The 25,131-nt window shown below is 40.8% G+C and overlaps 1 protein-coding gene across 3 annotated transcripts in view; it reads left to right on the top strand.

Annotated features, from left to right (window-relative positions):
- The first annotated feature begins 705 nt into the window (after window positions 1–705).
- The window catches only part of HDA15 (histone deacetylase 15), a 66,772-nt gene continuing 42,346 nt past the window's right edge, over window positions 706–25,131 (top strand). For all 3 annotated transcript variants that reach the window (XM_090017378.1, XM_090017377.1, XM_090017379.1), the window contains exons 1-7: window positions 706–821; window positions 1,169–1,754; window positions 1,876–1,984; window positions 10,281–10,357; window positions 19,119–19,194; window positions 19,366–19,430; window positions 19,762–19,817. In XM_090017378.1, the coding sequence (XP_089873504.1) occupies window positions 1,227–1,754; window positions 1,876–1,984; window positions 10,281–10,357; window positions 19,119–19,194; window positions 19,366–19,430; window positions 19,762–19,817 (911 nt within the window). In that variant the 5' untranslated portion in view covers window positions 706–821; window positions 1,169–1,226. The remainder of the gene's footprint in view (window positions 822–1,168; window positions 1,755–1,875; window positions 1,985–10,280; window positions 10,358–19,118; window positions 19,195–19,365; window positions 19,431–19,761; window positions 19,818–25,131) is intronic.

Below are 25,131 nucleotides of genomic sequence, written 5' to 3'. Positions count from 1 at the left end.
AAAAGTCCTAAAAAGTTTTCTATTTGTGGTTTTGGACAACTTGAAGTTTTTAAAAATTTTAGGGCATTTAAAGAAATACATCTTATTTATCGTACAATAAGATTATTTTTTGTTTTTTGGTAAATGGAGTATAGGGCACACTTTTTTTTTATTTTTAGCAAATAAAAAACATTTTTGTTAAAATAATACTCTAAAACATATTAAAAAGTTGTTTGTATTCACCATTTTCATGTCTACGTGTCAGCTTGTGTCCCCAATGAGACACCACCAAAACTACGTGTCCATGTGACATAGTATTTTAGGTTGATGAGAAAAGGAAAAAAGAAGGCGAATATAGGTGAGCATGTTCGTAGCCATAAAATATTGTTATTTATTGTGATGTTTATTTTTTTACGAAGAAAGCTGGGTTTTGGCAGACTCCCACCAGTTGTACAACTCATACCAATGGGATTTGAACTTGGAATTGTCCCAAGACAAGGTGACATGCACTCACTGCTCTTCCCAAACTAGCGGAGCCCCGTTGGTTATTTATTGTGATGTTATATTTTCAGGAAATTTTAGATTATAATGAAGTCCAAAAAGGTGAATTACTTGTAAAGCGTAGAATGTTTTAGCCCTGTCCAAACCAAACGGCGCAGAAGGGTGGGTCCTCTTGTGGGTGGGCTGAATAGTCATTTATCATTGGTTGTATCGTGTGCGAGACCCAACGGCCGAAGTTAGCAGGGGAGGGGGAAGAACTTGAAGAACTCAAGAGCGAAAAGGGAGGGGACCCGCTCTGGCGGTTGGGGTTTCAGACAGGACCGCCTTGTCTGCGTCTTCGGGTGAGTCCATAGTCATGCATACATCGACTGTTTTTCTTTTAATCCGTGTTCGTAGCCGTCAAGGATCGGTGGTATTGTGGGTGTCTGGACCTAACCTAGGGTTTTATTCATCTTCCTTCTTGATCAATATCTTTCTTTAACGCCATCAGTATTTCAGGCAGAGTGAAGACCTTCGTGCTCCGCTTTGTTATATGTATTTTGTTTTGTTTTTTGTTTTACCCCAAAGGGAAGAGCCAGAGGTACCTGCTTGTTGCTATCGCATTCATTTTCTTCTTTCCCCTCGAGTTCATATTGTAAATTTTCCCTGTCAGATAGTACGTTACTAATGATAGTAGCATATGTCTTAGGTGCACAGCCAGATTTACTGCATGATTTCGAGGAGTCGCTCTCTCGTTTAGGATTGTCATGGACTTCGCAAGCTCTTCGCATGCGAATGAGAATCGCCGTCGCAAGGACGAAGCGGTTGCTTTTGATGGGTCCCGTCGTGGGAGGAATGGGGCTGCGGCAACGGAGCAAGGCAACGGCTTTATGCGGCAAAGCGGGAATGGAGGGAAGCCACTGGAGGCGTTTGACGACGATGACACAGCCGAGAACGTCAGCTGGTGCATCCAGCAAGTTGGGGAAGGTTCCGGAATGGAAACTGATTCATGCGGCATTTGTGTGAGAGATGGTGATTTCAGTGTCCTTCCTGGAGAGAACCCTGTCTCTGATACCCCCGATGGAGTCTGCACCGAGTCAGTGCGACGACGGATGAGAAGACATTGCGACAGTACCTTGCAGGATCTTATCAGTTTGTATAACCAACAAGATCAGCTTGAAGATGACGATGACGACGATAGTGATTGGGAGCCTCATTCGCAGTCCCTTGTTAGTGAGAAGTGGTTCTGCATCAACTGTACCATGCCAAACATTGATGATGTTCTCCACTGCGATGTACCACGCATTTTTTGCTGGAATTTGGATATTTATCAGTTCATTAGATGACTTCTTGTGTTGTTGAAATGCGTGTCCTGTCTTCCTTCTTATCATTTTTAGCAATGCTATTATTCTGCAGGTCTGTGGTGAGTTCAAGGAATCCCAGATCCTTACTCGGGGGTTCTTTGCATCTCCTGTTACACTGGAAGGTTTTTCCATTGAGGTAGAAGGAATTGTTGCTCATCAAGGTACATTTACACTGACATAATTATACATCATCATCATCAGCATAGATTTACATGGAGAAATTTGCATATGTTTATACATACAAATGGTTATGAAATTACATGTGTTCTATGTATCTCGTATATCCAAATTAATACTTAGAAAAATTGTCAGCATTAAATGCTGAGATACACAAGCAACTTCATCAAATTTTGATTTTTTAGGCAATCACTTTATAAGGCACTATATAAATCAAATCTTACCAGAAACTGATTCTTGTTAGTTTTACTTTTGAAGATGATGTCTTTGATAAATTTTATCGTGAATAGGCCTTGAATTGTTTTAATGTCATAGACCAGTTTCTGTACATCTCATTCATCTACTAAATAAATGGTCTGAAGCCTATTTTTCTTATGAGAGCAATACTTCAGGACCAAAGATTGAATATGATGTTTAACAAAATTCTTGATACAAAAGTTTACCTAGCATCGAAAGGGTACAATTTCAGTCTTTCAGATGTAAGTGTGCATGGACCCTTGTGATGCTGGCCATCTGGAGGTGGGGTGGGGTTCATAGTAATGTAGAGAGGAGAATGCTCGCTTGGATGGGATGCTTCAGATACATGGGATCCCGGAGATCAATCGGAGCGAGGCAAAGAGAAAGAGAGTGGAGTGTAATGAAATACCAAATGCACAAACACAATGCCACAAAAGGGCCACAAGTGCGCACATCAACAAATACACAAGCCACTTATGGGCCAAATACAATGAGCCACTGAGGGCTGACACAAAAGAGATCAAGAACACAAGTAAAAAAAAATCTCTTATTCAAATATGCTTTCAGCAAGCATTAAGAAATACAAGGGAGTAGGGATGGCAGTGGACCGGGGGAAAGCGGGGCCCCGGCCCGCCTCGCCCCGTTTGGACCGGGGATGGAGGGTATGAAATGGGGATGGAGGCGGGGAGGAAGGTTAAAATCCATCCCCGTCTGGGGGTGGAGGCGGGGATGGACTGGCACGTTCCCCCGCCCTGCCCCGGCACATCCCCGCCCCCGGCCCATCCCCGCCCCTGGCCCATCCCCGCCCCCAACCCTTTATATTTTTCTTACTGTTTACTAACCCTAACTCCCTTCCCCAATTTCCTAACCCTGGAGCCGCCGAGCCGGGCCGTCGCCTCTTCCCCTTCCCCATCCGCATTATCATTAGAGCCGGGCCGTCGTCGACCACCGTTGGCCGTCGCCGACCACCGTTGGCCGTCGCCGACCACCGTTGGCCGTCGCCGACCACCGTTGGCCGTCGCCGACCACCGTTGGCCGACACCGATCACCGTTGGCCGACACGATCTCTCCCTCCTTCCATCTCTGCCGCTGCCTTGTGCCACTGCCGTGAGCCTCCTCTGTGGTGCCATCTCCTCCCTCTTTTCTTTTTCCTTTCCCCGTCTGTGGCCTTGCATCGTCGGAGCAACGTCGTCGCCGACCCCTCTCCTCACCGTCTTCCTGTTTCTTTGCTTCGCTTCTCTTAGGCTTGTGATATCGTTTCGTTCTTTCTAAGCCGATTTGTGCCATAACTCTTATAGCGGAATTAGGGTTTTTAAAATATCGTTTATCGGTTTTGTATCGTTTTGTTACGGGTCTGTGGTTGAGTTTTGTATATGTTGTGTACAATAGATTTGTGTTGACTACGTGATTCGGTTGAAACGGGGACGGGACGGGGCGGGGACGGGGACGGGGCGGGGGTGGGGATTAGAATGTTGAGACGGGGTGGGGGTGGAGCTCCAAAGTTTCCCCCGTCACGGGGGTGGACCGGGGATGAAGGTTACATTTTAGAGACGGGGCGGGGGTGGAGACCTTGTCCCCCGCCCCGCCCCGGTCCACTGCCATCCCTACAAGGGAGGGAGTGCCTTTAAATAGGCACTCCAAGACACAAGGGGCTGGCCCAACTAGCTGTTGGTCCAGCCCCAACGATTAGATGTATAGCGGTTGGGACTGCTCCAACAACTAGTTGGACTGGCTCCAAGAACATAATTATTACACTGTTCTTATTCATTATATTTTTAATTAAGTCCATTCTTTAAGTTTGCCACACATATGCAAAAGTAAAGTGAAAACCCCGCATCCTCCCTTGCAGGGACCCATTCGGGACTCCAGCCCGTATAAACCATTAGAACAGTGTAGTAATGTGCCAAACCATCTTATGTGGTTTAAGCGATGCTTTTAAAAACATGTGTAAAAGAAAACCAAACCCACGGCTCTCCAGGCCGGTGATGGTCCAATTAGGCCATCAGTGCATCTCATAACAAAACCCAAAATAGTGTTTCATTTATAGCACTAAGCTAAAATGCCAAAAGCATATATATTCATGCAAATATAAACCCAAACATATGCATGTCATAATTCATTCATATGCATTTTCAATATGTGTGTGTTACCTACATCACATATGAGTATTAACCAATCCATGGTTTCTTTAAGTGTGTGAGTGTATATGTACCATTTCACATATAAATCAAGTGTACATGTTCAAGAAGAATTATCAATAACCAAATCATGCTCACATTCCAGATTTCACAACTAGTATGATGAACAACAAAACAACATTTACATGATTACTGGGCAAAAGTGTAAGCTTTGCCATATGCTAAGGAAGTTAGTCGGGCTTACCAATCCCAGACCCGCCAACCTCCTAGCTAGAAGTATAGCCAATTCAGTCCAGCAAGTAATACTCTCAATGTCACTTTATATTGAACTTCATATTCCAAAGCATATAACCCCATCGGCTATTCATATGATAACCAAATGAATATACCTTAGTCAAATCATAAGTGAAAGGAAAACAAGCCCACACAGATGCAGTTTCATGATAGGATTATCAATTTCAGTTCAACATGAAACGACCCTCACATATGCAGTTTAAATAACAATCGAATTCCCTCTTGATAGTACCAGCCAATATGTAACTTATGAATAACCACAAATATGCCATAGACACATCCTGTTAATAGATGCTTTGATCACAAACCAGCTGCTAGCACTGTCACAACTTTGTAGTTGTAGCCTTACCTCTATAGTGTATGATCCATTTCCTCGACTTAAGGAATATTACAGCATTGCTAGTTCCTCACAGTACCCCCTCCAGTTACATATAGTTAATCAAGTTTGAAAAGAACACATGCATGCCCCAAGTTTGGTTGCTAAATGTGTATGGCACAGGCACATGCTAATGCCAAAGGTTACTTGGTAGGTTAAATTACTATTATTGATGTCCCCCAGCTGATGCTACAAGCACTCTGATGATAATTGCTTATTCTAATGTTGATTGATAGAGATCTCACTATTACTCTATTTCTAGATAATGCACGTGTAGGATGCCACCATGATTATAAGGAGCTTCTAGGTTAGAACCCCAACTTTTCCACAAGTTATGAAAGAGAGCAGAAATAAGCATGCAATTTATGAAAAGTAATCAGTACCACACATATCATTTCTTTAGGTGTTTAGAAAATAGAAGACCTCTTCTGCAAATTACATCCAACATTACCAGTTCCCAAATAGGACAAGCCACATAAATACCTCATACCTAGAACTGGAACATTTCTGTGCATGTCCAATAAGACCAAACATCAAATATAACCGCTCACTGTAGCATGATTTAACTTCAAATTCACCAATGAATTCTCATCTTATAATAACCCTAATTAATGATATTGTAAATGCATAAGTCGGCAACCAACATCTTTGCTGCATCCAAGTTAGAGAGGTTTCCTTGTAACTAAATTTGGTTTCCGACTCCTGAAGATGTCAACGATCCAAGGATTTAAAGATTTACATAGTTGGGGTTCTATAAACCCTACTCTGAACATTTTACATGAAATAGACTTAAAAGATTCGGCTAACAGAAATTCCACCATTCAAATTATATTCTGCTAACCTACTACCCTCAGGGTTACGGAAAATTCCAAAACCCCGTTATGCCTATCAATATATGCACAACAATAGTGACAGGTAAACTTAGGAAACTCTGTATAGCATTACTTGGTACAACCAAGATTTGAATTCCACTTCTTGATAAACTTGGGTTTTATCGCCCCCACCGAGTTCAAGAAAATGGGTTCTATGTACCTACACCAGCAAGAAAACACAGAACCCTACCGATTTCACAACCATACCATTGGGATTCGAACTCGCAGCGACCCAATAAAGAGTACTGCGCTGTTCTTTCCAGTGGAGCAGAGACCCCATTGGTTCTTGAAAACCAAGAAAGTGTCCATCTAAAGGATTTCCGTGGCTTCTCACCTCGAACCCTTACACGGAATCGAACCCCTTTTCGATCCCTCCCCAAGATTCAATGAAGAACCGTACCTGTTTGGAGCTTTTCCGGCGATCCTTCCGGCGATCGAAGGCTGCCGTGGCGGAAGCAACGAGCAGGCTGGAGTCGCCCTTCCCTGCTACCGTGACAGGGGGTGCGGCTGTTGTTTGCCGCGGCTTGCCGGCGACTTCCTTTCCTCCGGCGCGCGCACCCAGACAGAGAGAGAGACGGGGAGAGATGGGGGAAGAGAGAGAAGAGGTTGAGGGAAGAGGGCGAGACCCCTCTCCACACTCCCCTTTTATCGCGGGGCGCGGGGTTGGTTACGCCTTGCGTAACCCCCCTCCCCCTTCTGTTTTCCATTCAAGAATCGTGCCCTAGGCACGATTCTGTTTTACGCCCCCCCTTTGTAAGTGAAATCGGGTCCGGGTCCGAGCCGGATCCTCAGTGGGTCCGACCCTATATACTAAATTTTATTTAATTTTTTTCTCTTATAAATACTATTAATTATTTATTTAATTAATAATTAGTATTATAAGTGTAATTTAACATTACCAATGGACCAATGGTGGGTTATTTACGGATTCTTTTATGGATCCGATAACGGTAACGGGTCTGAGGCCCAAATTTAGAAAAATACCCATTATTTTTAAACAAATAAATTATCAAAAATTGAGGTTATTACAGAACCTACTTAATTACAACTTGCCTTTTATATACAAATTAAAATTTAGAAACTAGTCTTTGAAAAAGAAAATGCTAACTAGAAAAGTTTCTAAAAACTTAAACGGGTTAAACAAGAAAGGCACCCTTCTAACTAAACTTACCTAAAATCTAATGCAATTAGGACCCTACATCAGAAAGTAATAAGTGCAACACCTAATCTAGCATGAAACCTAAGAAACTACCCAGATTCACATTAAAATAAAAACAATCTATCCTATGCTTAACCGAATTCAAATAAAGCAAACCTAATCTATGAAAAATTCAATCTAACTACAAACAATAGCAAATCTAATTACTCCAACCTAGAATCAACAATAAAGTAATCCTAAACTAACCTAAACTAGGTTCAAAGACCACAGTTTGGTCGAGAACCACCTAACCAGCCCTCACGGCTAAATAGGTGCTCACGGTCGGACCTAAGGTCTTCACCTTAGGTGCCGACTATGCTAGAAAAAAGATCAAATGCTAATAAAAGAAAACTACAACTAAATGAAACCTATTCTAGGATGCAAAATAGAGGAAGACTAATCGAAATTAAAACTAAAGCCTAAACTACAATGCAAAAGAACAAACTAAAATCCTAAGACTCAATGAAACTATCTAAATCTATGCCTAACTATAAGCAGTGAATGAAGACTCACCTCAAGGGCTGTTCGACGATTTCTAAGAAGAAGAGAGCGGTCCCGCCTTCCTTGGAATCACATACCCATGTCTTTTCGCTGCAACTTCGAAGCCCTCTTGCTGAAACACGTCCCGGAGTGGAGTTGTCAAAGGGGAAGAACGGTGGAGAAGAAAAGAGACGTTGGCGGTTGCTAGAAGAGGAGTCTCGGCCGCCAACGGTGGAGGTAAGTGGTAGAACTACACCACATTTGAGTTCTTGCTCCAAGACGATGTTCTTGCAGAAAACAACGAGAAACCAGCGAAGCACACACCAAATACGAAGAAAAAATTGATGGAGGTGGAGGAGATAAAGAATAAGAAAATGATGTAAGGAAGAGAAGAAGGAGAAGAAAGAGAGAAGAAAAAGATGTGGAAAAACAAGGTGGAAGAGGGGGCAGGTTTCCCAAGGATTACTGGACGGCTACTAGGGTTGCTGCAACCCTTCTTTTAAACAAAATATTTTAAAACAATTCCTAAAACAGTCTTATGTTAAAAACTATTTTCAAAACACCAGCTAAACTATAAAATTATTCTAGGCGCCACTTTTGAGGGTGGTTTGGTCTTTTCTCACCTTGGATCTTGGGTTCTTAGATAGATTTGGACTTGGATCTGATCCAAGGTCCATGGTGGAATTTTTGGGTCGGATTTGGATCCAAATTTCATTGAAAACTGATCCAATTACCTTGAAGTCGCTCTATCTCCCTCGTTTTGACTCAGTTTCACGTGAAATTCGAACCGAAGCCTCTTTGCACCTCAAACATCACAACACGGGTACTTAAGCCATAAAATCAAATATAAATGCATGAATTTGTGATAAAATACTACGCATCTCATGCATTATCACCCTCCTATGTCTCTTTCTTTGTCTGTCTTTCTCTCTCTCCTCTTTCGCTCGTCTCCTTTTGTCTGTATTTATCTCTTTCATCCCTCTCTTCTGTCTCTCTCCCTCCTCTTTCTCTTTGTCTGTTTCTCTCTCCTCTCTCTCTCGTCTCACACTCTTTGTCTTTGTCGAGAGTCTCGTCTCTCTCTCTCTCTCTCTCGTCTGGTCTCTATCTCTTTCCATTCCTTTTTTTTTTTTGAAAGGCAAGCTGGGGTTAGTCAGAACCCTACTAGTTTAGAGGCAAAGCTCATATTCATGGAGTTTCAGAGTTTGGAACTTGGAGATATCCTAATGACAATAAAATATATTTTAAAGAATGATGAAAGATAAGAAGTATGGTCAATTTTTTGAGAGATAGAAAATCAAATAAGGCTGCTAAGAAGGTTCTGACTGAATCCAAACATGAAGCTTGTGATGAATTGTACACAAGATAAAATGTAAATGGTGCAAAAATATTTAGATGCTGACCAGGATCAGAAAAACTTGACCATGTTAACTGTATTATGTCTATTCAGAAGTTCCAGATAAAGATGGTTTACCTATAGTAGCTTGTTGAGTCAATCTTGAGGAAAGTTAACTAAAAAGGTGAGCTTAACCAATTTCAATCCTAATCAAGGGACAAATATTAGAGAAGCTGAAATTGCAGTAAATGGAATGAAGAGAAACTACTGACCAGATAGTTTACGAACATAGATAGTTGTCCAGTCGTGCCTCACCAATATTATTTTTGAGGTAAATGCACCTAAGATCAACTATTTAGAGTCAGCTTCCGTGGAAAATTCAGGCTTTCTTTTATGAGAAATGCTCTGGTAAAGCTCCATGAATGTTGGTATTAGATCTTCTTTGCCAACAACCTAGAAATCTTGGAAAACGAAGCAGGAAAAATTATATGGTGGGTGGGGGGGAGTTGTTGGCACTGGTCACAATTTCTTTGTCAAAGTGGTGTTTAACAGCTCATCTTTTCTGATGCTTTGTTTGGTAAAGGTGTGCATGGCCTCTCTGCCAAGTGAGAAAATATATCTGTGCCTGTGTATGTTTTCTCTGAGTCTCATCAATTTTCAAGTTCTCCGTGTTTCACCTGGTGCTAGCAACCATATGAAAAAATCTGCTGATCTTCTGCACTCTTGAAGCTATTCAATGATTAGTTCCTTCTGTACTTAATTTCTTCTGCCAATGGAGAATATAGTGGCTTAGCTCGTGAATCGTGAGAATGTTCCTATCCCTTGGTTGATGAGCAAAATGATAAAATTCAGTCTTATTCTCTGATTTTGAATGCTCTTAACTTTTCATGTTGTTTAGCGCATGATTATGTTTGTATCCCTAGGTTGACGAGAAAAATAAGAAAATTCAGTCTTATTCTCTGCTTTTGACTGCTCTTAATTTTTCATGTTAAGTTTCTTTCCCCTTATTTTAATGTTGTTTATTTGCTTGTTCAATCTCATTTCCATCACACCAGCTGAGCAGCCTAAATTTGAATTTTTGTGAGTTCTTTTTTAGGGTAACACATTTGTCACTGGCATATTAGGGCTTGAAGATGCTGTCTATCATTTTCGATAACAGCAGCTGCGCATTATGTAACAATTGATTTTTGGCCCTGCTTTACTTTTATAAGCTTCTTCCTTTCATTCTTAAAATGTGTTTGTTCCTCAGGTTTCATTCTTACCAATGCTAGATTATTTTTGTTTTCTCCTTGGAAATGGATGACTATCAGTTTCCTTTTTTTCACTTCACACGCTGTCTTGTGTTTGTGTAGAACCTTCTGTTCAGCAGTCACCATTAAAAAATTGCACTTTAGTTGGTTTTGATGAGAGAATGCTACTTCATTCGGAGGTATGTTAAAAGAATTTTCTCATGGCTTATGTTTTCTTGAGAAAATGAATTTCTTTTTTTGGTTCATATCGTTGACCCCAATTGTTTTGGGATGAAGGCGTAGTTGTTGTTGTTGTTGTTGTTATGTTTTCTTGGATCCAAGTTGTCAAATAACACATTTGCAGATTTTAGAAGCAACTTGATCCAGCCACCTTTCTGTTGCTTTCTTGTTTTAGTTTTGGAATGCATGTTATTGATAAATAAGATATTGGAATCATTAAGAGTTCAACTACGTTTCATTGTTTCCTAATCGGAAAAGGGGGAAGGAAATCATATTCCTATTTGAGTTTACTAAAATGCCTATGGTTGTGCAGAGAAAATCTGAGGGTTGCATGCATTCATATGTGTGTTTGTAGCATGAGGTGCCATTTGCATCAGCCACCAAACTTTTTATCCACAGTAATTTATGAAATCCCAGGTTGATGCTTCATATCAATTGTCGTGACTAAGGTATTTCCCAGAGTTACCGGAAGCGCCTAGGCAAAAGGGGAAGCGCGCTTCGGAAGCGCGAAACGTCGCGCTTCCGAAGCGTGAGGGGAAGCGTCCCCCTTTTTTGGGAAGCGCGTCCCCCTTTTATGGGAAACGCGCTTCCCATAAATGGGAAGCACGCTTCCCCCACGCTTCCCCCACGTTTCCCCCTCGCTTCCCCATTTTTTTCATTTTTTTTTCGCTTCCCCTCGCTTCCGGTTCACTTCCTAGGTCGCTTCCTGTTCGCTTCCTAGGTCGTTTCCGAGACGGTTCGGAATTTTCTTCTAAGTGGTCCCACGCTTCCCCGCTTCCTAAATTTTTGAAAGTGCCTCGCTTCCCGCTCCCGCTTCCCGTATCGCTTCCCGCTCCCGCTTCCTCGACTGGTAACTCTGGTATTTCCATAATTTGATAAAATGGAAGCGCCATTTGATAGAAGGGTTCCATACATTTCCATTGAGCAACTGATAAATATGGTTGAGCCTTTATGTAGAAGTCACATAAACGTCCGTGATGAAAATAATGGCTAGCCCTTCGTGCTCAAAATAATGTCTCGCGTCACTCTGGGGTCTCTAACATTGTTAAAGAGCAAAAGTTGTAGTAAACATTTAGGTTCCAGATTAGATGGTTGCAAGCCCTAAAGATTATGGACAGCAGCTGGTTAATGCATAAAGATGTTTGTTGAAGGCCACATGCTTTATGCAGCCTTTTCCTGTTTGGGTTGGGATGAGGATATGGTGGATTGTTTCGGTCCCCGTAGATTGTTGTCCCACTTCCTTCAGGGACAGATTAGACTGAGCAATTGTCTGTGGCCATGGTTGTGTCACTTGACCACCCAAATGAAGCCAATGCATATTCAGCATGAGTTGTTGCATAATAGTTTGTCTTCCATGGCTGGTGATGAGCACCGCATGAAGGCACATTTACAGGTTGATGTAAAACAGTACCATAAAGTGAATGCTAGTTGGATGACATAAACCATGCTTCTTGACATGCTTGGAGATGCTAAGAGCAAAACCACACTTCTTTAGAGATTTATGCAACTTGTGATATGCTTCAAGCAAAGGAATGAAATATCAGCACCAATTGATTAAAATATCTATTTGTTGTCGTTGTTATTTGATGGAAGAACTTTCTTTTGGCCCTCCTTTTGGCCGTGAGGCTGGAGGTCTTGGACACCATAACATTTCTTCTAGTAATGAAGTAGAAAATGCAGAAATAGTTGCCTCTTAAAGGGTTACAAGAACACAAACACGAGCCACTTAGGGGCTATAACACAACATAAAAAATATAGATCTTATAGCAGAGGTGCTTGCGACACGCATAATACAACAAGGGGTGTAAACCCATTTATATAGGCATAATGGCCAACAAATGGTTATTTACCATTATACCCACAATACAAAAAGAAAAGACTCCAAAAAGATATAAAAAGTATGTAAAAAGATGAAAGTGCCCCTAATGGAAACAACCTATGTCACAGGGATTCGGCTAGCAGGGTGCCGCACCCGCGTCGACGCGACTCGACGCGGGTGCGGCACCGAGTGCGGTCAACCCGATCCTGGGTGCGTTGACCGCACCCAGGATCATTTAGGTCCATTTTTTTTTTGGATTTTTTTTTTTAAATTTGCCCTATGCTGCGATTTTTTAAAAAAAAAAAAATCTGTTGACAGCAGCTGTCAGCTGCTCGATTTTTTTTTTTAAAAAGCAGCTCTGTCAGCTGGCTGACAGACAGCTGCTGACAGCAGCAGCTGTCAGCTGCTCGATTTTTTTTTAAAAGCAGCTGTCTGTCAGTTGCTGACAGACATCTGTTTTTTTTAAAAAAAAATCGAGCAGGTCAGCTGATCTTTTTTTCGTAAGGGAGGGGAACCCCGACCCCCTATATATATATATATTGACATTTTTTCCTCTGCCGCACCCCCGCACCCGGGTTTTTTGGAAGTGCCGAATCCCCGCACCCGCACCTGCACCCGCACCCGCACCCGCACCCGCACCCGCACCCGCACCCGCACCCGCACCCGCACCCGCACCCGCACCCGCACCCGCACCCGCACCCGCGCCCTCACCCGCGCCCTCACCCGCACCCATGTGACATAGGAAACAACCTATTACATAAATGGAAAAGTCCAAAACACACCTAATGGGTATAATCTATTAATATAAAAAACATATATATATATATATACATATTTATATGTATATATATACATACACTCTATATAGGTATATAACTATGTATATCAATGTTGTATCATACGATACAGTATGATACATATCATTACTATGAAAAATAACGATATGATACACACTTGTATCGCGATACGGGTGTGTATCGTATCTGTATTGTATGTATCGTACGATACAACCTTGTATTGTACAATACAGGGTGTATTGTACAATACAGGGTGTATTGTACAATACACCTTCGACACACTTTAAAAAGTACTGAATCATATTTTTTTTAGGGTTTTATTGACCTCTTGTGGGCTGACTCCTTCATTTGTGTAGAGGTCATTAGAGGGGTATCCATGCACCCTAGGAGTCATGAGAGTGATTTGGGGGGTGATCCGTGCGCAAGGGAGAGGGTTTTTGCGGTTTGCTCAAGTAAACTTAGTTATTTTGTTTTGTTTATGTAATATAAAGAATGAGTCTTGCGACATGTTCTTAATTGCAGGATATTTAATATTTTGTCTTGTTCTTGTGAGATAGTTGATGTTTGATGATGTCTTATGCAGCTTATAGAGACAAATGTTTAATATGTAATTTTATGTAATTCATCATTGTTTCATGTGTTATGATTTTTTTAGAATTTGTATTAATTTTCTTTGATTTGTAATATTTTTTAGAAATTTTGAAATTTTTTTATTAAAAAAATGTGTTTTTTACAATATGATATGTATCTTATTTTGGACCCGATCGATATGGGTTACAACACGATACAACCTTGATGTATATGCACATATATATTCAACTCAACACTCCCTCAAACTTACAATGATATCACCAAAAGTTTTTCAAGTAAGAAATGAAATCGAAGAGAAGAAATCACTTTCGTGAAGTCTTATTTAGATATTATTCATGAATATAGTGGCAATTTATCTCGATATGCTTGGTTCATTCATGAAACGTGTGATTGTCGGCTATGTATATGGCGCTTTTGTTATCACAACACAACTTGAAGGGTGATTGCATATACACCTCATATCTTTCGACAAACCACACAATTTCTGATGTCGTGATAGCCATGACATAATACCCAACTTATGTTGATAATAGGGACACTTTCTGCTGCTTACACTTCCAGGATACTAGTGAATCACCTATAAAAACACAAAAACTAGTAGTTGAGCGTCTATCATTGGGATCTCTTCCCTAGTTAGAATCAGAATATGCAATTAACTCAAGTGAAGAGGAGAAAGATAAAGTCTCTTAGAAACAAAATTTTGCAAATATCGAATAATCTTCAAACAACACTCATGTGCACGATAGTAGGTGAGTGCTGGAATTGGCTTGTTGTATACACTGCATGAGAAATGTCAGGTCGGATGATAGTTAAATAGGTGAGAGCCCTAACCATCTTTCGGTAGGGAGGGGTCATCCAAGGGTGTTCCATAATCTATTTTCATCTTTGTATTAATTACTTCAGAGTGTCTACCCTCTTCTCATCAATAATTTCAAACCTATCAGTAGTCTCAGTGGCAAACTTGAATTGAGCCAGTAAATAACCACGAAGGGAATAAGCTTCTTCAATCCCCAAGAAGCCCTCAATTAGTCATTTCAAAATTTCGTTTAAGAATATTTTTAATGTTATTAACTTTCTATTTGTCTCCTTCAGTAATGATCATGTCCTCAACATAGAGAAGTAAAATAACAATACTTGCATCATGCAATGTCAGTATAACATGATTTTATAACCAAGCTTAATTATAACCAAACTAAATCTATTATACCGGACTTTAGGAGCCTGTTTGAAGGCCTTTCTTAAGTGAAACACCTTTCATGTAGGAACGCCATATCTAGATGGTGGGTCCATACAAACTTCTTCTTTCAACTCGCTATTTAGGAACACATTCTTGACATCCATTTGATAAATGGACAAATTCTTAACAACAACTACAGTTATAAGGGTTCTAACTGAGGTCATCCTAGCTATAAAAGCAAATGTTTCATCGTAATATATGTTATGTTCTTTGGAATAACCCTTGGCCACTAGCCTAGCTTTGTATCTTTCTAAGAAACCATTGCTTTTGGTTTTTACTTTGAGAACCCATCTACAACCTATAATTTTCTTCCCTTTAGGACGATCTTCTAGTTCCCAGGTTTTGGATTTTTCTAACTCCTCTAATTCGTCATTCACGACACCTATTCATTCTAGATAGTTTTTAGCTTGGTTGTAGGTAGGTTCAAAGTGGGAAAATATCTTAGCTAGGCATACTCTATACTGGGGAGAAAACGATTTGTATGACACAAATCTATTTGGTGGTCTAGGTATTTTGTTTGACCTTCTAAGAGTACTTGGTTCTTTATTTTCTATACTAGATTATCTTTCTAGAGCACTATGATGCTTATCATCTCCTCTTTTCCTATATTGGATAACTAGAGGTTCACTTTCTTCTATGTCATGATGCTCACCACCTTGGATATTAGATTGAGGTTCAACATCAACATCAACATTCAAAGATTTAGCGTTACTTTTTGAGAACCAATTCTAGAAATGAGTAATCATTTTCTTTATTAGGCATATTTATATGAAAGAAACTTTCATGATCTATAAAAGTCACATTCCTTGAAATATAGAGTTTATCATTTTTTAATTCATAACATCTAAATCTTTTTTTGTTTTCTTTGTTTTCACCATAACCAAGAAAAACACGAGGAATCACTCTAGGGGAGAGTTTGTCATTTTTATTTGTAATAATAAAATATTTTTATCCAAAAGTCCTTAATCTGAAATAATCAGGAAAAGTTTTATAAAGTTTTTCATAAGGAGAAATATTTTGAAGTTTGGTGGAAGTAATAATATTTATAAGATATGCAACGATGAGCGCAACTTCGGCCCAAAATTCTTTTGGAATATATTTAGAAATAAGCAGGGTTCTAGTTGTTTTTACTATGTGTGTGTTTATTTTCAACAAAACAATTTTGTTGGGACATGTTGGTATAAGATCTTTGGTGTAAGATACCATTGGTCTCTAAATATTTTCTAAAGTCATTTGGCATAAATTCTCCCCCTGAGTTGGAGTGGAAAATAGAAATATTTGTTTTAAATAGATTTTTAACGAGATTATGAAAGTTTCAAATACTTCATATTTGTGCCTAAGAAAGTAAATCCAAGTTTACCGGGAATAATCATCTACACAAATCACATAATATGTGTAACCACCTTTTGAAGTAATAGGCGCCAGACCCCACACATCCGAGTGTACTAATTCAAGAGGTTTGAGAGCAAAAAGAGTTATCTCTTTAAAATCAATAACTCTCATTTTCCCAACAATGCAATAAGTACAATAAAAACTTTCATTACAAAAATTTCTCAAATGAGGTATATTGAATAATTTGGATGTGCTAGGGTGACCTGACCTTTGGTGACACAAAGGTATATCCAATTTTTATACATTATAACAAAAAGTTTCCTTGGGAATAATCAATGGATCCATGTAATAGCGATCTCCTTCTTAATGGCCTTCCCTAATTTGCTTCTCGGACTAGAGATCTTGCACCAAATATCAATCCGATGAGAAGGAGATACTACAACCATGATCAATTATTTGAGAGACAAAAAGAAAGTTTAAATTGAGTTTTGAAACAATTCTAACTTTTGAAATAGAAAAATTTGTTTTTTTTTTGAAATTTTGAATTCCTTTTATGTCAAGAGAGTAACCATTGACGGTAAAAACATTGAATCTAATCGAATTAGTTTCACAACCATTCAGAGTCTTAGAGTCTTATGAAAAGATGCACCGGAATCTAAGAGACAAGTAATTTTACTGGGAGGCATGGTCCGTGGAAGAGGAAACCATAACACCCGTGATGGAGGAAGATGAGCCTTTGAGAAGCAGTTGTAGAGCCTCCACCAATTGGGACAATGACATGTTTCCTATAGATTTGGAATCTCCATTGGTTGCATTCTTATCCACTTAAGAAGCACTAACATGGCCACTCTTTTCTCATCCTTTCCTTTGAGTTTAGGGCAATACGGCTTGATGTGCCTTGGTTCCCCACAATTATGACAAATAATTTTCTCTCTCATCATCACTCCATGGCCTCCCAAAGTTATTTTTTGGTGAAAAGAGGAGGCTTGTATGCATTTGTGTTGGCATCGGGTTTAGATTAAACCAATAAGTTATCTTTGATCTCCTTAGATTCAGACATGGTTTTCAGTCTAGTTTCTTTCATATATACTTTGACTAGAATTTCATGCAATGTTGGAATCTTCTTTTGGTGGATAATAGTGACCCGAAATTGTTCAAACTCGGGTCTAAGACCCTTCATAAATTGAAAAATTGTTCTTCAAGGATTTAATTTTTCCTTTGAAAAGCATCATTGGGAGTATCTTATATAGGTTCCATCTTTGCCATTTGATCCCACAATCTTTTGAGAGTGCCATAATATTTTCTAACTGTTTTTATCTCCTTGTCTACAATTATGGATCCGGTCACATAAATCCCATTTGTCAGCGACATCGTTTTTAGTGTATTTTGATGAAGACCCATGCTTTATCGGCTATTTCAAACTCAAGTATACTCTCACCCTGCTCTTCACACATGTTTCCCATAAAAAGGGAAAGAACTTTGACGTGGTAAACTTTTCACTCTTTGAAGGCTTTCTTATATTCCAAGAGTGCCTTCTCTCTCTCTCACTACACTTCAGAGTTCCTTCTTTGGTCACCCCATCTTTGCCTAAAATAGATTTAGTGATAATAGGTTGAGGTTCCGGTATGGAACCATCAACATATTGCCACAAATCCTTTCCAACCAATTTTGTTTTTATCGCGGTCTCCCACATATTGTAGTTGGTCCCATCAAACTTGATGGAGACAACTGTTACAATTTCTTTATTCTCCATGATTAGGAAAAGAAAAAAAGAGAAGAAAAAGATAGGTGGTGAAGAATGTTGATGGCGAGCTTTTCGAAGCAAGAGTGTCTCCGATCACTCAAATCACTTTCACGCAATCTTGTTCACCACACTCTTCCACTTCAAAAGCTCCACGGCTCTGATACCATGTAATGCAATAGAAAATGCACAAGTAGATGCCTTTTGTAGCCTTACAAGCATACAAGAAGGTGCATAACCAATGAACACTTATGGGTCAATACAAGAATACAAACACAAGAGACACTTAGGGGATAGAAGTTAGAACACAACATAAAAAATATAAATCTTATAGAAGAAGAGGTGCTTGAGACAAACATAATATAACAAGGGGTGTAAAACCCTTTATATAGGCATAATTGCCAACAAAAAACCGTTGGGATGCTCCCAAACGACTATAAATATAGCCGTTGGGGAGCTCCCAATGGCTCTAATGGTTATTTACCATTATGCCCATAATACAAAAGAAAAGACACCAAAAAATTTAAAATACAAAGAGACTAAAGTGACCCTAATGGTACAGCCTATTACATAAACAGAAAAGACCAAAATACCTTTAATGGGTATAACCTATTACATTAATATAAAAACATATATATACATATTTATATGTATATATATACACTATATAGGAATATAAGGATGTATATACACCTATATATATACAACTTAACAATGAAGGCTGTCAAATTTTTGAAGATAAATTGCCTAGAGATCATATACGAGAACCTTTTTCTAATAGTCTCTTCAGACTCCCAGTTATGATATCCATGAAATTGCTTCAACCTGCCTCCTTGTATTAAGATACTTGGGATTGGAGTGTTTGAAGTATCTTAACGAACCAAATACAGTCTAGTCGTTGAGAATGAAACCATTCCACCACGTTTTCAGAAAAACAGACTAAATCTGAAATTTTTCTTGGAGAAGCACTTGTAGAAGAATTATGTTATCGTTGTATACTTATTACTGTAAAATGTTTGTTTTTTATAACTTTGTTGAATTGGCCTGTGCAACCATGTGCCTCTTAACTATTTCAAGTGTATAACAAGAGATTCTATTAGTGTCATTTTCTTTAATTGCTGCAGTTACACTGAATGTCTGTGATTTGCTTGGCACAAATCAAGTTGCTTTCAGGTCGTTGAATGAAATTAACTGTTATTGACAGGTTGAGCAGAAATCTCACCCCCATCCAGAAAGACCAGATCGTCTTCGAGCCATTGCTGCCAGCCTTGCTGTGGCCGGTATAAACTGTCTTCTTATTTCCCATGCCAATGCCACTACATTTTATGTGTTTATGTGCATGCAGTTATGTGAATGTCTTTGTACATATTTATTATATGTTTTCTTCTTGTTTGATTTCTTGGAGTTTAACTTCATCTGAGCTGGATGTAACTTTCTTTGATTCTTTTTAGGTATATTTCCAGGAAGATGCTCTCCCATTCCTGCCAGAGAGATAACCCGTGAAGAGCTTGGGTTGGTAAGAAAATGCCTTTTGAGACATTATCAGTGAATAGAGAAAAGTGATATTGCTTACTGCATGAATTGGACCATGTTTTAGCATAAAATTTCTTGGAAAATTTATGCTTGGAAAGGTCAAAATTCATCAAAATATGCTTGCTGTCTGGGAGTTTTTTGGGAAAAAAAGGTAAAAACAAAAGTTGGTGGACCACTTTGTGATTTTTCCTTGCATCATAGACCAAACTATGGAAAGTTCAACCCACTTTGGTTTATGTATATCATGATTATTTTATTTTATTTCATTTTAAAGTTTGTGAATGTGTGTTATAGTGCTGAACCTGGAACTGCAGATCCACTCTTTGGAGCATGTTAATGCCATTGAAGCAACTAGCTATATGCTGTCAAGGTATACAGAGCTGTTTTCTTTCGCTCATTCACCTTTATCTTACATTAGTCTTCTACCAAATGAAGTGATTATGCTGTTACTTTGGAATGCTTTAGCTGCTTCATACTTGACTTTTTTCGCAAATGGCCCATTAAAGAAGGATCCTGACTGTAATGGAGCCACTTAATTGAAAAAAAGGTGCTGCAAACATATACTTTAACTGGAGGATTTGGGAAGACAAGTTCTGTACTAAAAAGTCCACAAAATAAGGTATAGAAGACACCTAGATTATCTTCCAATTCACTTCACTTGTTTTGCAGTCTGGAAATGCTTTACTAAACAAATAAGAATACTGTGAAAACAGGATTGGTTAAGAAAGGATCTCTTTCTAATATAGGGGTGCTCACAGTAATATCTCAAAACAAGGGCAAGTCCTTAAATCCGGTCCTTATATACATGACCTTGTTTTTTATTTGTAAATTTCCTCCAAGAAATTGAGAACCTTCTAAACTAGATTTCACTTAATAATGCAAGTCCACCAATCATCATTACTTAGACATTGAAACCACTGCCATTTGGTACGCCCTGCCCAGGGTGATCCCAAGATCCAGATGGTGAAGCCATTGTCGGCCCTGATTCATTCCAATGTTTAGCAGCGGATGGGTAATCTAATGTTAGACCGATATCTTTAAGCGCTTTACGTGCTTGGGCACGCTTTAGGGGTGGAGCCAGCGGATGATTCACGCTAAGCTAAGCAATCAATCATGCGACACACAAGGATGGAAAATTACAACGGCCAAGAAGGGGTTTTGTCTAGCACAAGAGCTAGGATTACAAGTTTAAGTATGCAGGCCCACAGGCCTGGTTACAAGGCTTGGTTTGGCCCACAAATGCACACACAGGTGCTTATCGTTACAATACGCTCATACATGAAAATTTTGTCAGCCTAATGGTGCAACATGAGTGTGTTCCTTGAGCCAAACAAGGGAAACACACAACTAGGTGCGTTGGATGGTTGACCTGCCGCAGGTAAAAAGGCACAAAGGCGCACACACAAGTGTGCAAGGGAATGCAAGTAGGCGCAAATGGTATTAGCACTCTAAGGCCTATAGGCATGCTAGTGCGTGCAGTGAGCGGACACTAGCGCTGAAAAGGTGCACGGTGGCACATGTAGCAGGAGCACAAAAACTGCAAGTGATGCACATGCTAAATTGGAGAGAACGCGCGTGTGCACTCAGGGTGAAGCGAAGGGGTGCGTGTGTGCATGCGGTGGAGTGTAGAGCACGTAGTAAAGGGCACAGCGCAAGCACCAAGAGTTGCTTGTACTTTAGAGATGCACACGGTGGGTGTGCACGAAGAAGAGGAATTTGCTGGAAAGAGAAGGTGGCCTAGAAGGCCTCTAGTGCTGTTAGCGAATCGTGAGTGTCTCAACAGAGACTATGGAGTTTCCTAAGCGAGGGTCTCGTGCGTGTGCACTGCTAAGCAATGTCATGTATTTTTGAACGCTTACCGTAGATGAGCAAGCAACGGTGTGAAAAGGGGAGCGGGGATGCCACCAAGAATCAAACCTTGCCTCACTGGAGAATCACCCACGGCACACCATCAGATCCATCAAATCCGCTCTTGGGAACTCTTATTGCCAATTTTGGGATAAAAGGAGCACATAGGGACTTCTAGGGACACTTAAGGACAATATAGGACACTAGAGGACACATCCTCTCCTTTTTGAAAAACCGCCCCCTGGGTTATTTATAGGCCACAAGGGGGGTAGTTTGGTCCTTTACAAAGTGGTAAGTGGTTTGGCTTAATAACCATGGATTAAGTCATGATTAAACCATTTTGATGTGACAAGGGCCTTGTCAGATCAAAAGATGCTGTCGGGCCCACCAAGCTTCAGGAGGTGGGTCTAAGTGAGGGAAGCCCATCCTTCTAATACCTAGGTCACTGCCATTTGACAAGCTGAAACATGCCTGAGGAATGCCTCTCAACTTTTGCTATCCTTTCCATAAGAATGTTCTAAAAGTCTCTCCAGCCCTTTTCTCAGGATGATCAACTTCTGCTGGTTATTCTTGACAGTCTGTCATAGGTGTAATGAAATAAAGTGTGCACAAACACAATGTCACTAAAGGGCTACAAAAGTGTACAAACACAAAAACCACTAATGGGATAAATACAATAAGCCACAAAGGGCTAAGCAAACAAAACTCACAAAGAGCAAGAACACATAAAAAATATAATTCTCTTATAAAATGCTTAAGGAAAGCATTAACAAGTGAAGGGGCTGAAACACTCTTTAAATAGGCCACAAGTCAGCTCAATAGAGCTGTTGTGGATCTCCCAACAGCTATGATTATAGCTGTTGGGGAGCCCCAACAGCTCTATTGGCTGTTTACAAAAATGCCCTTTCACATTAGTGAAAGGGACACCAAACAGAATAATAATAAAAAAAGATTAAAATGTTGCCCCTAATGGGACACATATAAATGTTTATATATATATAAGTACCAGGGACTCGGCAAAGCAGGTGTCACACCCACGTACGTGACGCGACGCGGGTGCGGTCAACACACCCAGGGTCATTTTCGTCCACATTTCGGACGTTAAAAAAAAACACTATGAAAAGGAGTGATTAGGGCAATTTTTTTTTTGCCCAAATCGCTCCTCTCCCGCGCAGCTCAGCTCGAGCCCTCTCCTCCCGACGCCACCTCCTAAGCTCCTCCTCTCCCTCATCGCAGGTACGTCCCTCTCGCTCTCTGCTTGTGTCGGCAGGGGAGGGGCCGATCCCCCCCTGCGCCCTCTCTTTCTCTTGTTGGATCGGCAAGGGAAGGGGCAGAGCCCCCCCTGCGCCCTCTCGCTCTAAAGGTGGTTCGGCAGGGGAGGGGCCGAGCCCCCCCTCTCGCTCTCTTGTTGGGTTGGCAGGGGAGGGGCCGAGCCCCCCCTGCTCCCTTTGTTTTCGGTAGGGGAGGGGCCGAGCCCCCCCTCTCGCTCTCTTGTTGGGTCGGCAGGGGAGGGGTTGAGCCACCCCCCCTGCTCCCTCTGTTTTTGGCAGGGGAGGGGCCTAGCCCCCCCTCTCGCTCTCTTGTTGGGTCGGCAGGGGAGGGGCTGAGCCCCCCCTGCTCCCTCTGTTTTTGGCAGGGGAGGGGCTGAGCCCCCCCTGCTCCCTCTGTTTTTGGCAAGGGAGGGGCCGAGCCCCCCCTCTCGCTCTCTTGTTGGGTTTGCAGGGGAGGGGCTGAGCCCCCCCTGCTCCCTTTGTTTTCGGCAGGGGAGGGGTTGAGCCCCTCCCTATTTTCGGTAGGGAAGGGCCCGAGCCCGATCCCCCCATCCTGCTCATTTTGATTTCAGGGGAGGGGTCGAGCCTCCTCCTCTCGCTCTCTTGTTGGGTCGGCAGGAGAGGGGCTGAGCCCCCCCTGCTCCCTCTGTTTTCGGCAGGGGAGGGGCCGAGCCCCCCCCCCCCCCTCTTGTTGGGTCGGCAGGGGAGGGGCTGAGCCCCCCCTGCCCCCTCTGTTTTCGGCAGGGGAGGGGGTCGAGCCCCCGTCCATGCTCCCTGTTTTTGGCAGGGGAGGGGCAAATCTCCCCTCCTTGGTGATTTTATATCAAGATAATGTCAGTCTGTATAATTGATTTAAAATTTTGAATGTATTTCTTTTGTGTTTTTAGGATAAAAATGACGGATAAAGGGAAAGGACTTGCGTCATCCTCATCCCAACATGTGAGTTCTGCTGCTAGTTTTGTTGATAGTTGTAGTGGGATTGATGATGTGGGGCCACTATGGGTACACGTAGATAAACTTACAAAAACTGGAGAAGGAGGTGGTGGAAACAAGAGATTTCAATGCAAGCTCTGCAAAAGAGATTTTGTTGGGTCTTACACAAGAGTGAAGGCTCATTTGTTGAAGATACCTGGACATGATACACAGGTACATGCACTGCAACTCCACCAGTTGGGACAGTCCTCAACTGTCTCTCCAACTAGTCATTTTTTTGTCGGGCAACATCCATTTTTGTAGTCATGATGTTGAACTGTCCTAGCAAATCATCGAACTTGGTGGCAAGATCATCCACCAAATCCCCAAATCTAGTGGTAAGACTTTTCACAGAGTCTTTCACCCTCTCTACTGCAGTTTTGATCTTCAGGTTGAGATCCATAAAAGCAGCACAAGTCCCATTAACCAACTTCTCCACGTCAGCTCGACGACATCACGCGTAATAGTTGGGACACGATTATCGACCATAAACTCTTCTTCACGAGGAACCATACTACCTGAAGCAACCATGATATTTTTTTCGGTGCTAGTGTCAATCCCAGCATCCACAAGGCTTTGGTACCAATTTGTCACGGGCTTAGAAGCGAAGGCCCCCATGACTTAGATTCGAGTAGTCACAAACACCGAAAGCAGGCCTTTTAAGTGCACAAGCAAACTCACAAGCGGAAGCAAGAGTATGCACATGCAGAGAGAGCAAGGATGCATAAAACTTCTTTATAGCAACTTGTAAGCCAAAAGGCCATATACAAAAACTAGAGAGTGCCAAAGAGGTATATTCATCAGGAACAAAAAGGTGAAAACATGGCAGTCTAAAACACTCCTAATGGTTGACCTTGTGAATGATTTTGAAAAGCACTTTGTTGTCTTTCACCCAGAGTTACCGAAAGCTTCTTAGATAGGTGGGAATCTCGTTTCTCGGAAACTCACTTCAGAAGCGCGATAATCCTCGCTTTCGAAACTTGATGAGAACCTCTATTCCCCCACGCTTCTCCTATGCTTTCCACACACTATCTATTCTTCTTATATGTTCTCTTATTCGACTTTTCTTGTTTTTTATGTGTTTTATTTCATTCACTTCCATGTGCTTTCTCTAAATTGGTAGCCATCATTTATAGATTTTGTTAAAAAATTAATTCTTACACTAAAAAAACATGAAATTTAATGTCACTTTTATTTTAGTTTTTATTTGTGTTTCATTTTGGTTCCAATTCAACTATTATATTTCTTTTTTTTATTCCTCGCTTCTTGCTTCCTATGCATTTTAAAATGAATCACTTCCCATATCGTTTCCCGCTTCTGCTTCCTAGCCTGACAACCTTGCTTTCACCCTCACGTTGAGTATAAACCCACAACTGATTAGAAAAATTCTCACTAAGAGAGTTATCTTTATCATTAAGAGAATTATCCCCATCAAGAGAAATCTCTTCATCAACGTATTAAGTATTATCACAATCAATGGTTACTTGGGTATTCTTTCTAGGCAATAAATCAAATAAGAAAGAGTAATCAATTTTCTTTGAAGGTTCAAATTTGTCAAATCTGTTTTGTTCTACTAAGAAAGTCACATTTCTT

The sequence above is a fragment of the Nuphar pumila genome, chromosome 9 (genome assembly GCF_984573655.1).
Source record: "Nuphar pumila chromosome 9, dmNupPumi1.hap1.1, whole genome shotgun sequence".
In the NCBI taxonomy this organism is placed as follows: domain Eukaryota; kingdom Viridiplantae; phylum Streptophyta; class Magnoliopsida; order Nymphaeales; family Nymphaeaceae; genus Nuphar; species Nuphar pumila.
The sequence above is the reverse complement of the archived record's forward strand: the minus strand, read 5'-3'. Positions and strand labels throughout refer to the sequence as shown.